The 12,968-nt window shown below is 40.9% G+C and overlaps 1 protein-coding gene across 1 annotated transcript; it reads left to right on the forward strand.

The window, feature by feature from the left end:
• The first annotated feature begins 571 nt into the window (after nt 1-571).
• LOC122436422 (basic leucine zipper and W2 domain-containing protein 2-like) lies at nt 572-1,963 on the forward strand. The gene is given in 1 exon segment (XM_043460222.1): nt 572-1,963. A coding segment is annotated over 1 exon segment (1,032 nt). The 5' UTR covers nt 572-673; the 3' UTR covers nt 1,706-1,963.
• Nucleotides 1,964-12,968: the final 11,005 nt, after the last annotated feature.

Here is a 12,968-nt window from a genome sequence, read left to right on the forward strand (position 1 = left end):
CTGAGCACTTAGGGTGGCCCTTTCCAAAGAGATGACTATTCCCAGAAACTGTCCACTTCTGCACCTGGCAAAGCATAGACTGCCACAAATGGAGTATGGGGAGTTCATTTGTCCCACTATATTCTCTTTTTGCAGATACAGTGACTGCTGCATGTGCATGCCTGAGGGTGATGTTTCTGTCCTACATGGAGTTCTGATTGTACGTCATTTGGGAGAAACCAGCAGGATTTCTTTCCAGGATGAACGGGTATATGTCAAAGTTCAAGGGTTTATCATTGTTCTCTTCAAGGTGCATTGATTTAGATATTTTCCCTGTGTACAGAGGTGGTCTAAAGCTCTAGAAGGCAAGATGTGGTCTTCCCTGGTTGCTGTCCCAGCAGTCATCCAAGAAACACTGATAAATGTCTTCTTAGTTTCTTAATTCATAAAGGTCAAACTCACTTATTAAGAAAATTGTAAGAATAAAAATGAAAGTTACCATGCATATATTAGTGTATAAGTGTTTGTCAGAAGACTGAAAGTGTTTCCCCTCAAGAAAAGATACTTTAAAAGAGGTGGCAATAGGCTCCTCCATTGTCTGCCACCACCACTGCCACTTCTGCCACCGCCGCTGCCAGGATCGCCGCAGCCCCCAGCCTCGCGCGTCACTGCTACCTCCTCAGACAGAAATTTTATGAATAAGCATCAGAAGCCAGTGCTAACAGGCCAGAGGTTCAAAAGTCGGAAAAGGGATGAAAAAGAGAAATTCGAACCCACAGTCTTCAGGGATACACTTGTCCAGCGGCTTAATGAAGCTGGTGATAACCTTGAAGCTGTAGCCAAGTTTCTGGACTCTACAGGCTCAAGATTAGATTATCGTCGCTATGCAGACACACTCTTCGATATCCTGGTGGCTGGCAGTATGCTCGCCCCTGGAGGAACACACATAGATGATGGTGACAAGACCAAGATGACCAACCACTGTGTGTTTTCAGGAAATGAAGATCATGAAACCATCTGAAACTATGCTCAGGTCTTCAACAAACTCATCAGGAGATATAAGTATTTGGAAAAAGCATTTGAGGATGAGATGAAAAAGCTTCTCCTCTTCCTTAAAGCCTTTTCCAAAACCGAGCAGACAAAGTTGGCAATGCTGTCAGGGATCCTTCTGGGCAGTGGCACCCTGCCTGCCACCATCCTCACCAGTCTCTTTACTGACAGCTTGGTCAAAGAAGGCATTGTGGCCTCATTTGCTGTCAAACTTTTTAAAGCATGTATGGCAGAAAAGGATGCCAACTCTGTTACCTCCTCTTTGAGAAAAGCCAACTTAGACAAAAGGCTGCTTGAACTCTTTCCAGTTAACAGACAGAGTGTGGATGATTTTGCTAAATACTTCACTGAGGCAGGTCTGAAGGAGCTCTCCGACTTCCTCCGAGTCCAGCAGTCGCTGGGCACCAGGAAGGAGCTGCAGAAGGAACTCCAGGAGCGTCTTTCTCAGGAATGCCCGATCAAGGAGGTGGTTCTCTATGTTAAAGAAGAAATGAAAAGGAATGATCTTCCAGAAACGGCAGTGATTGGACTTCTCTGGACCTGTATAATGAACTCTGTGGAATGGAACAAGAAGGAGGAACTCGTGGCGGAGCAGGCCCTCAAACACCTGAAGCAATACGCTCCACTCCTGGCTGTGTTCAGTTCCCAAGGTCAGTCAGAGCTGACCCTTCTGTAGAAAGTTCAGGAATACGGTTATGACAACATCCATTTCATGAAAGCCTTTCAGAAGATTGTGGTTCTCTTTTACAAAGCTGATGTGCTGAGTGAAGAAGCGATATTGAAGTGGTACAAAGAAGCACATGTTGCCAAAGGCAAAAGTGTTTTCCTTGACCAGATGAAGAAATTTGTGGAATGGTTACAAAACGCAGAAGAAGAGTCTGAATCTGAAGGTGAAGAGAATTATGTGGCTCAAGAAGCACAATACCTAGGTCACCACACAGCACTTTTATTGGGAATGCTGAGCCATTTGAGAAGAGAAATGTGGCTTCCGTTTTTCACAAAGGAAAAAAAAAAAAAAAAAAAAAATAGGATAGGCTTCCCTTTTGCCGAGGGGGAAATGGTTTTTTGTTTTGTTTTGTTTTTAAATGGAGCCCTGAGGCATCAGCGGTTATACTTGGGACTCTACCTCTCACTCACTATCCGCTAACTTAAAGCCATTCAACAGGGAGTCCAATATCTGAAGCGAAATACTCCACAGACTCCTCATTTTTTAGCTGTATTTTTCAGCTACTGTGTGGTGAACGCCCGGCTGGTGTCTATTACAGGGCCACTTTGGTAGTTGTGTATCTGCTCGTGTATGTGATTTGACGAACCATTTTTTTTTTAAAAATAAATGGCTTAAAACAAAAAAAGGGGGTGACAATAGAACCATCTATGACTCCCTGTGTTTAGTGGACCCATGTTATGTACCTGTGTATTGTATATATTCTAGTGTTTTATATTTTTATATATTTGATTGTATTCAATAGCTCCTTTAAAGTCTATTTTATTTGTCATACAACATGGTTTACCCACCTGTTATAGATGAATGCTAACCTTTGTGCTCTTTTAAACCTCCTTTACCTATTTATTTTCAAAATAATAATTATTCATTCACAACAATGTTAGCTTCCCAAAATCTTTAACCAGTTATATCTACATGTTGAATTATACTCTCATGATGGCTGTAGGTATTTGAAACTCTGATTTTTATTAAGGCTTACATTTCAAAAGTACCCCAATCATATCAAGTATAAAACTTGATAAATAAGCCATTTTATCCCACCCTCAAATTACCTGTTTTAGAAAGTACGGGCTGCATGGTTACCATTGCAATTAACCCAGAGGGATATGCTTTAAGTGCAGTTGGCTTAGTTATTAGCTAGCCCAGGTGGGAAACACTGTCTAGAAAGTGAGCACAGCTGATAGAGTTCTGGTGTCACTGCTATGGGTGGCACTAGAATAATAAATATTGTTTTTTCCCCCCCGCCCAAGAGTAGCAAGATCAAAGTCCTATTGCCTACTGAGATGACTGTGAAGCTAATTAAAAAGGCCTGAATTGACTATAAATATGTATGTGTGATGTCCCTATGCACTTGAAGGCCAAAGAGATTTATGTAGGATGAGTCGAGCCCCTAGGCTATCATCACTGACTAAGGAAAGGCTATAGGTTAAAAATAAAAGGAAAATATATTCTTATGATAAGGAAAGCAGAGAAGTCTACTGGTAACCACAAAGTCAATGTATAGTGCCAAAGTATTGTATTTGCTTATCTTTTTTATCCAGACATTAAGTCCCTAACTTGCCCACACCCAGTACTGGTCCCCCTGCACAATTCCCACAATGTCTAGTGTTAGAGATGCCTGCCAGAAAATGTTCGGTACTAGAAAGCCTTGCTGATAAAATGGAATTGGTAGCTTTCTGTTCAGTCACTTAGTCACACCCAAGTTTTGGGACCCCATGTACTGCAGCATGCCAGGCTTCCCTGTCCATCACTTACTCCTGGAGCCTACTCAAACTCTAGTCCATCACGTTGGTGAAGCCATCCAACCATCTTATCCTCATTTCATATCACAGTAGATTTAGGAGAGGCCTAATCTGATATTCTGGGAAAACTCCAGGACATAGTGAATGACAGGGATGTGTAGAATGCTGCAAGTCCATGAGGTTGCAGAGTTGTGACAAGGACATGACTTGGTGACTGGACCACCACAAGTGCATCATTTTTTAAGCCTTTCCAAATTTCAGCAGGATGTATTCCCCCCTTGCTCAGACCCTTGTAGGAGAACCTACAGGTAGTGATGCCTGTATGTGTATTTACCCCTCTTATTTCAATTTGTGGAGTCATTTTGAGTCAATATATTCAGAATGAGAAGTACCAGTGTCAATTACTAGTAGCAGCACCATTATTATAAGCAAAGCAATCTTACTGGAAATTTGCAGCATTCTATCTGACCTCAAGCATCACTTGTGTTTAAGGATCATACTACAGACTCAACCCAGCTGGCTGAACTTTTAGCTGTTCACCTGTTCACCTTAAGGAGGGCACAGAAGTGGGTATTCAAATTATTGGTCCATTGATTCCTAGGCTGTAGTTTATAGCCCCCCTTGTAGAATGATTTCACCTGCCCGCTGCACCTTCTGTTGGGTCTTCCAGCTCTGTTGCCATGTTGCTACTGCTAAGTCACTTCAGTTGTGTCCAACCCTGTGTGACCCCATAGATGACAGTCCACCACCCTGGGATTCTCCAGGCAAGAATACTGTAGTGGGTTGCCATTTCTTTCTTCATCTGCTGCCATAATCATTGACATTTATACTAGACTCCTTGTCAAGACATGGAATCTCTCTCCTTAATTTATTCTTGTTTTCTTGGGAGCAGTAGATATTTATGATCTGGTCAGTGAAACCACTTTAAATCTCAGAAAACTCAGCAGGAGACACTTCAACATAATATACTTTATTTCTGTCAACACAAAGCACCTTGTTTATTGAATATCAAAATGATGTTCTTAAAGAGACACTCCTTAAAGAACTTCCATGTGTGGAGTCGTCAAAATGGATGGGAAACTACCTCCATGCCCTCACTTGGCTGAAATCTCACACATTGAGCCTTGATCCTCACATAGACATTATTATCCTCTGCCAAAGTTTCATCTTGGGTCTCTTTGGCAGTTCTCAAACTTTAATAGTCGAAGACAATGTTCTTTCTATTTTCTCCTATGATCCTTTTTGCTAAGTCTGCTATAATTTCAGAATCAATTCACTGTCTGTTTTGCCCTACTGACCTGATCAAGGAGTGACAGTCCACTATGATTCCCTCAATATGCACTTGACAAGGTAATCTAGAGAATACATAACAAAATCTCACCAAGTTAGTGAAAGATAATGCTTAGGAAACCGCGAATAACAGTCAGTCTTTATAAATGGAAATGCATCCACACTGGCTGTTCTCCCGGAATAAAACAGTTCTGTTCAGTTCAGTCGCTCAGTCATGTCTGACTCCTTGAGACCCCATGAACCGCAGCAAGCCAGGCTTCCCTGTCTATCACCAACACCCAGAGTCCACCCAAACCCATGTCCATTGAGTCTGTGATGCCATCCAACCATCTCATCCTCTGTCGTACCCTTCTCCTCCTGCCCTCAATCTTTCCCCGCATCAGGGGCTTTTCAAATGAGTCAGATCTTCCCATCAGGTGCCAAAGTATTGGAATTTAAGCTTGAACATCACTCCTTCCAACAAACACCCAGGACTGATCTCCTTTAGGATGGACTGGTTGGAACTCCTTGCAGTCCAAGGGACTCTCATGAGTCTTCTCCAACACCACAGTTCAAAAGCATCAATTATTTGAACCTGAGCTATCTTTATAGTACGACTCTTACATCCATACATGACTAATGGAAAAACCATAGCCTTGACTTGATGATCCCTTGTTGGCAAAGTAATGTCTCTGCTTTTAAATATGCAGTCTAGGTTAGTCATAGGTTTCCTTCCAAAGAGGCAGCATCTTTTAATCTCATGGCTGCAATCACCATCTGCAGTGATGTTGGATACACCCCCCAAAAAGTCAACCACTGTTTTCACTGTTTCCCCATCTATTTGTCATGATGTGATGGCACCAGTGGCCAAAATCTTAGTATCCTAAATGTTGAGATTTAAGCAAAATTTCTCACTCTCCTCTTTTACTTTCATCAAGAGGCTCTTCACTTCTTCTTCATTTTCTGCCATATGGATGGTGTCATCTGCATATTTGAGGTTATTATTTCTCTCGGCAATCTTGATTACAGATTCTGCTTCCTCCAGCCCAGTGTTTGTCATATTGTACATATAGTACAATATACAGGTGACATGATACAGCCTTGATGTACTCCTTTTCCTATTTGGAACTATGTCTTTTGTTCCATGTCCCATTCTAACTGTTTCTTTGTGACCTGCATAAAGGTTTCTCAAAAGGCATGTGAGGTCAACTGGTAGTCCCATATCTTTCAGAATTATCCACAATTTTTTGTGATTCACAAGTCAAAAGCTTTGGCATAGTCAATAAGGCAGAAGTAAATGCTTTTTTTTTTTTTTAACTCTTTTGCTTTTTCGATGATCCAGTGGATGTTGGCAATTTGATCTCTAGTTCCTTTGCCTTTTCTAAAATCAGCTTGAACATCTGGAAGTTCAAGGTTCATGTATTGCTGAAGTCTGGCTTGGAGAATTTTGAGCATTATTTACCAGCATGTTGAATGAGTGCAATTGTGCACTCAGTTTGAACATTCTTTGGCATTGCCTTTCTTTGGGATAGGAACAAAAATTGACCATGTCCAGTCTTGAGGCCACTGATGAGTTTTCCAAGTTTTCTGACATATAGAATGCAGAACTTTTACATGATCATCTTTTAGGATTTGAAATAGCTCAAGTTGAATTCCATTACTTCCACTAGCTTTGTTTTGAGTGTTGTTTTCTAAGGCTAACTTGACTTCACATTCCAGGATGTCTGGCTCTAGGTTAGTGTGGGTGCTCAAACCATCGTGATTATCTGGGTTATTAAGATCTTCTTTGTACAGTTCTTTTCTGTAGTCTTGCCACCTCTTCTTAATATCTTCTGCTTTTCTTAGGTCCATACTATTCATATTCTTTATTGAGCTCATATTTGCTTGGAATGTTCCCTTGGTGTCTCTAATTTTTTGCATTGATCGTTGAGGAACGCTTTCTTATCTCTCCTTGATAGTCTTTGGAATTCTGCATTCAAATGTGCATATCTTTCCCTTTTTCCTTTTCTTTTTGTTTCTCTTCTTTTCATAGCTATTTGGACGGCCTCCTCAGACAGCCATTTTGCTTTTTTGCATTTCTTGGAGATGCTTCTGATTCCTGTCTCCTGTACAATGTCATGAACCTCCATCCATAGTTCATTAGACACACTATCAGATCTAGTCCCTTAAATCTATTTCTCCCTTCCATTGAAGAGTTATAAGGGGTTTGATTTAGGTCATACCTGAAGGGTCTAGTGGTTTTCCCCACATTCTTCAATTTCAGTCTGAATTTTGCAATAAGGAGTTCATGATCTAAGCCACAGTGAGCTCCTGGTTTTGTTTTTGCTGACTGTATAGAGCTTCTCCATCTTTGGCTGAAAGGTATACAATCAATCTGATTTCAGTGTTGACCATCTAGAGATGTCCATGCGTAGAGTATTCTCTTGTGTTGTTGGAAGAGGTTGTTTGCTGTGACCGATGTGTTGTGTTGGCAAATACTCCAAGGCCAAATTTGCCTGTTATGTCAGGTGTTTCTTTACTTCCTACTTTTGTTTTCCAGTCCTCTATAATAAAAAGGACATGTTTTTCTGGGTGTCAGTTCTAAAAGGTCTTTTAGGTCTTCATAGAACCATTCAGCTTCTTCGGCATTACCTTTTGGGAGCATAGACTTGGTTTACGGTGATATTGAATGGTTTGCCTTGGAAATGGACAGAGATCATTCTGTCATTTTTGAGACTGCTTCCAAGTACTGCATTTTGGACTCTTCTGCTCACTATGCAGCTACCCCATTTCTTCAAAGAGAATCCTGCCCATGGTAGTCAATATATTGGTCTTCTGAGTTAAGTTCACCCAATTTCTGTCCATTTAGTTTGCTGATTCCCAGAACATCCATGTTCACTCTTGCCATCTCCTGTTTGACCACTTCCATTTTGCCTTGATTCATGGACCTAACATTCCAGGTTCCTATGCAATATTGCTCTTTACAGCATTAGACCTTGCTTCTATCACCAGTCTCATCCACAAATGGGCATTGTTTTGCTTTAACTCCATCCCTTCATTCTTTGTGGCGTTGTTTCTCCACTGATCTCCAGTAGCATATTGGGCACCTACCAAACTGGGGAGTTCATCTCTCAGCATCTTATCTTTTTGTCTTTTCATAGTATTCATGGGGTTCTCAAGGCAATAATACTGAAGTGGTTTGCCATTCCCTTCTCCAGTGGGCCACATTCTATCTGACCTCTCCATCATTACCCGTATGTCTTGGGTGGCTCCACGTGGCATGGCTTAGTTTCATTGAGTTAGACAAGCCTGTGGTCCATATGGTCAGATTGACTAGTTGTCTGTGACTGTGGTTTCAGTTTGTCTGCCCTCTGATGCCCTCTCTCAGTGCCTACCTTCTTACTTGGGTTTCTTTTAACTTGGACGTGGGGTATCTCTTCATGGCTGCTCCATCAAAACACAGTCACTGCTCTTTAACTTGGGTGAGGGGTATCTCCTCAAGGTTGTGCTCCTGACTTTGGATGTGGGATATCTCCTCTAGGCCGCCACTCCTGATATTGGAGGTAGGGTTACACTTGGTGGTTTCTGGACCACACAGCCACAGGAGTTAGTAGTGCTGCCTAATATAACCAAATTCTTGGAAAAGTAGAGGTTTGTGGAGGAGGAGAATTCCCCAATCAGCACATTAGAACTATGAGTGCACGTAGAGCAACTCACTGAAAACTAACAGGAAGCTGGCAGAAAGACCCTGTACAATCAATATGTGAACAGAGTCACAATGGAAGGGAGTAGAAGCAATCACGTTGAGACCTGAACCACAAGGGAAAGATCCAGAAGAGCAGAAAATCTGAGTACATTTCTATCTCTTGAAATATTGTTTCCACTGTATTCATATGTTAAAATCTCAATGAATATTGCCTGTTCATTTCCATAAGACAATCTGAAGAGACCTATTCATCCATTAAGTATGAAATATCTCTGTTTCACTTCTGAAAATTTGGTTAATGATTTAATTGCATGAAATATAGATTTTTCTTTGTTCCATATGTTGAATTTGGGGCCTATATATTCTGGTATGAAACTTGGAATTATACATTTCATATATGAATATATGGCCTTAAATTTCATTTATGAATCATGGAGTTCACATATATCAATATAAAATCCCTGGCACAGATTTTCCTATATAAATTTTGTAATTTTCTATAATTCACAAATGAAAATCCTAGTTCTGATACTACTAAGGAAATATGGAATTCTCTAGATATCATATAGGAACCTGATGTCCTGAAATGAAATATGTTGCTGTCTATATTTGCAAGTCAAAATCATATTTTCCTTCTGCAACATGATATTTCCTTTATGCACTTTGGATGCAGATTTTACTCAATATACTCAATATTGATGCAGAGCTTCAATATTCATTCATTAGACTCTGAGGAAAAATATGCTGAAATGAAGTATGGAATAGTGTTTATTTCATATTTGAAATTAAGAGATAGGCTTTCTTTTTTTTTTTTTTAATTTTTTTATTAGTTGGAGGCTAATTACTTCACAACATTTCAGTGGGTTTTGTCATACATTGATATGAATCAGCCATAGATTTACACTTATTCCCCATCCCGATCCCCCCTCCCATCTCCCTCTCCACCCGATTCCTCTGGGTCTTCCCAGTGCACCAGGCCCGAGCACTTGTCTCATGCATCCCACCTGGGCTGGTGATCTGTTTCACCATAGATAGTATACATGCTGTTCTTTTGAAACATCCCACCCTCACCTTCTCCCACAGAGTTCAAAAGTCTGTTCTGTATTTCTGTGTCTCTTTTTCTGTTTTGCATATAGGGTTATCGTTACCATCTTTCTAAATTCCATATATATGTGTTAGTATGCTGTAATGTTCTTTATCTTTCTGGCTTACTTCACTCTGTATAAGGGGCTCCAGTTTCATCCATCTCATTAGGACTGGTTCAAATGAATTCTTTTTGACGGCTGAGTAAAATTCCATGGTGTATATGTACCACAGCTTCCTTATCCATTCATCTGCTGATGGGCATCTAGGTTGCTTCCATGTCCTGGCTATTATAAACAGTGCTGCGATGAACATTGGGGTGCACGTGTCTCTTTCAGATCTGGTTTCCTCAGTGTGTATGCCCAGAAGTGGGATTGCTGGGTCATATGGCAGTTCTATTTCCAGTTTTTTAAGGAATCTCCACACTGTTTTCCATAGTGGCTGTACTAGTTTGCATTCCCACCAACTGTGTAAGAGGGTTCCCTTTTCTCCACAGCCTCTCCAGCATTTATTGCTTGTAGACTTTTGGATAGCAGCCATCCTGACTGGTGTGTAATGGTACCTCATTGTGGTTTTGATTTGCATTTCTCTGATAATGAGTGATGTTGAGCACCTTTTCATGTGTTTGTTAGCCAAGAGATAGGCTTTCTTATAGGAAATATGAACTCTCAATATCCCAAATATGAGTTTGGATGCAATGGGTAATTTTCCTTGTTTCATTATTGAAATCTGATGCCAGATAATCCTGCCTGAAAGATGAATGTATCAATTTTATATAGGAAAATATATGTGCAAATTTTAGGTCATGAAATATGTAATACTCTGTAATTCACATATGAACGTATGGACACAGATCTTACTGCATGAAATATGAAAATTTTATATTTCTCTTTTGAAAATCTGGATGCAGATATTCTAGCATGAGGCATAAATATTTATTTATTATATTCAAATAGGAACATGGAGATTTTCATAGCTCTCACTTGAAAATCTTTGTAGATTTCCCTTCATGAATAAGGAATCCTTTATATGTAAATTTGATAAAACTTGTATCAATTTTCCTACAAGAACAAATGGAATTTTCTATTTCATACATGAAAATATTCCCAATGTGGTATGGAATTCTCTATATTTCACCCAAGCAAATTTGATTGGATGTTTTCCAATGTGAAATATAGAATCCTGTGTCTTTCACATTTGGGGATAGATTTTCTTAAATGAAATATAAAATCTCAACATTTCACACATGACAGTTTGTGGAAAGATTTTCTCACATAATGGCTTCCTGCGTAGTTCAGTCAGTAAAGCATCTCCCTGCAATTCTGGAGACCTGGGTTCAATTCGTGGTTGGGGAAGTTCCCCTGGAGAAAGAAAGTGGCAACCAACTCCAGCATTCTTGCTTAGAGAATCCCATGGAGAGAAGAGCGTGGAAGGTCAGAGCTCATGGGATCACGAGAGTTGCACACGAATTAGCACTATCTCTCTTTCTTTTTCACACATGAAATATACATTTCCTATGATGCAGAAATTATCTCTCCTCTGGATAGAAACAAAATTGTATCCTAATTAAACTTAAAAGCATTTCTGTAACTTTTTTTTTTTTTTAATGAAGTACAATTGCTTTAAAGAATTTTGACTTTTCTGTCAAGGTCAAACCTCACAATGAATCAGCCATAGATGTAGATATATTTCTTCCCTTTTGAAACTTCCTCCCATATCCTGTCCATCTCATTCTTCTAGATTGATACAGAGCCCCTGTTTGAGTTTCCTGAGCCATAAAGCAAATTCCCATTTGCTATCTATTTTACATATGGTAACGCAAGTTTCCACAGTACACTTTCCATACATTTCACCCTCTACTCCCATCTGCCCATGTCCATAAGTCTAGTTTCTATGTCTGCTGCTCCAGTGCTGCCCTGTAATAAATTCTTCAGTACCATTTTTCTAGATTCCAAATACATGTGTTAGAATATGGTATTTTTCGCCAGGTGAGGCGGGGCGGGCGCGACTAGTGGCTATGCATTTACTCCTGCACTTCAGGGAGCTGAAAGGAAAAATATCTGGAGAGAGAGCCAAGGAAGAAAGTATCTCTCATAACTACTCCACCGCGGAGGTCAGGGGCTCCACCTGAGAGGAACTACCCCACTTTCAAGGAGCGGCTGCTGTGTGGGTGAAGGAAGGCCAAGAGGAGCTACTCCACGTTCAAGATCAGGAGGGGCGGCCAGTGAGACGATACCCCTCTGTCCAAGGTAAGGAGCAGCAGCTGCACTTTACTTGAGCAGCCGTGAAGAGATGCCCTACGTCCAAGGTAAGAGAAATCCAAGTAAGATGGTAGGTGTTGTGAGAGGGCATCAGATGGCAGACACATTAAAATCATAATCACAGAAAACTAGCCAATTGATCACAGGACTACAGCCTTGTCTAACACAATGAAACTAAGCCATGCTGTGTGGGGCCACCCAAGATGTTCAGTTCATGGTGAAGTCTGACGGAAAGTGGTCCACTGGAGAAGGGAATGGCAAAACACTTCAGTATTCTTGCCTTGAGAACCCCATGAACAGTATCAGAAGGCAACATGAAGAAGAACAAGCTGAAATCAAGATGGCCAGGAGAAATATCAATAACCTCATATATCTGATGACACCACCCTTATGGCAGAAAGTGAAGAGGAACTGAAAAGCCTCTTGACGAAATTGAAAGAGGAGAGTGAAAAAGTTGGCTTAAAACTTGACATTCGGAAAACTAAGATCATGGCGTTTGGTCCTATCACCTCATGGGAAATAGATGGGGAGACATTGGAAACACTGTCAGACTTTATTTTTTCGGCTCCAAACTCACTGCAGATGGTGACTGCATGAAATTAAAAGACACTTACTCCTCGGAAGGAAAGTTATGACCAACCTAGATAGCATATTAAAAAGCAGAGGCATTACTTTGCCAACAAAGGTCCGTCTAGTCAAGGCTATGGTTTTTTCAGTGATCATTAATGGATACGAGAGTTGGACTGTGAAGAAAGCTGAGCACCAAAAAATTGATGCTTTTGAACTGCGGTGTTGGAGGAGACTCTGAGAGTCCCTTGGACTGCAAGGAGATCCACCGTGTCCATCCTAACAGAGATAAGTCCTGGATGTTCATTGGAAGGCCTGATGCTGAAGCTGAAACTCCAGTACTTTGGCCACCTCATGAGAAGAAGTGGCTTGTTGGAAAATACCCTGATGCTGGGAGGGTCTGGGGGCAGGAGCAAAAGGGTACGACAGAGGACAAGATGGCTGGATGGCATTACCAACTCGATGGGCATGAGTTTGAAGAAACTCCGGGTGTTTGTGATGGACAGGGAGGCTTGGCGTCCCAGAGTCGGACACGACTGAGTGACTGATCTGAACTGAAATGATGGTATTTTTCACTCACTCTCTGACTCAAGTCACTCTGTATAGTA

This window comes from Cervus canadensis, chromosome Y (genome assembly GCF_019320065.1).
Source record: "Cervus canadensis isolate Bull #8, Minnesota chromosome Y, ASM1932006v1, whole genome shotgun sequence".
Lineage (NCBI taxonomy): Eukaryota > Metazoa > Chordata > Mammalia > Artiodactyla > Cervidae > Cervus > Cervus canadensis.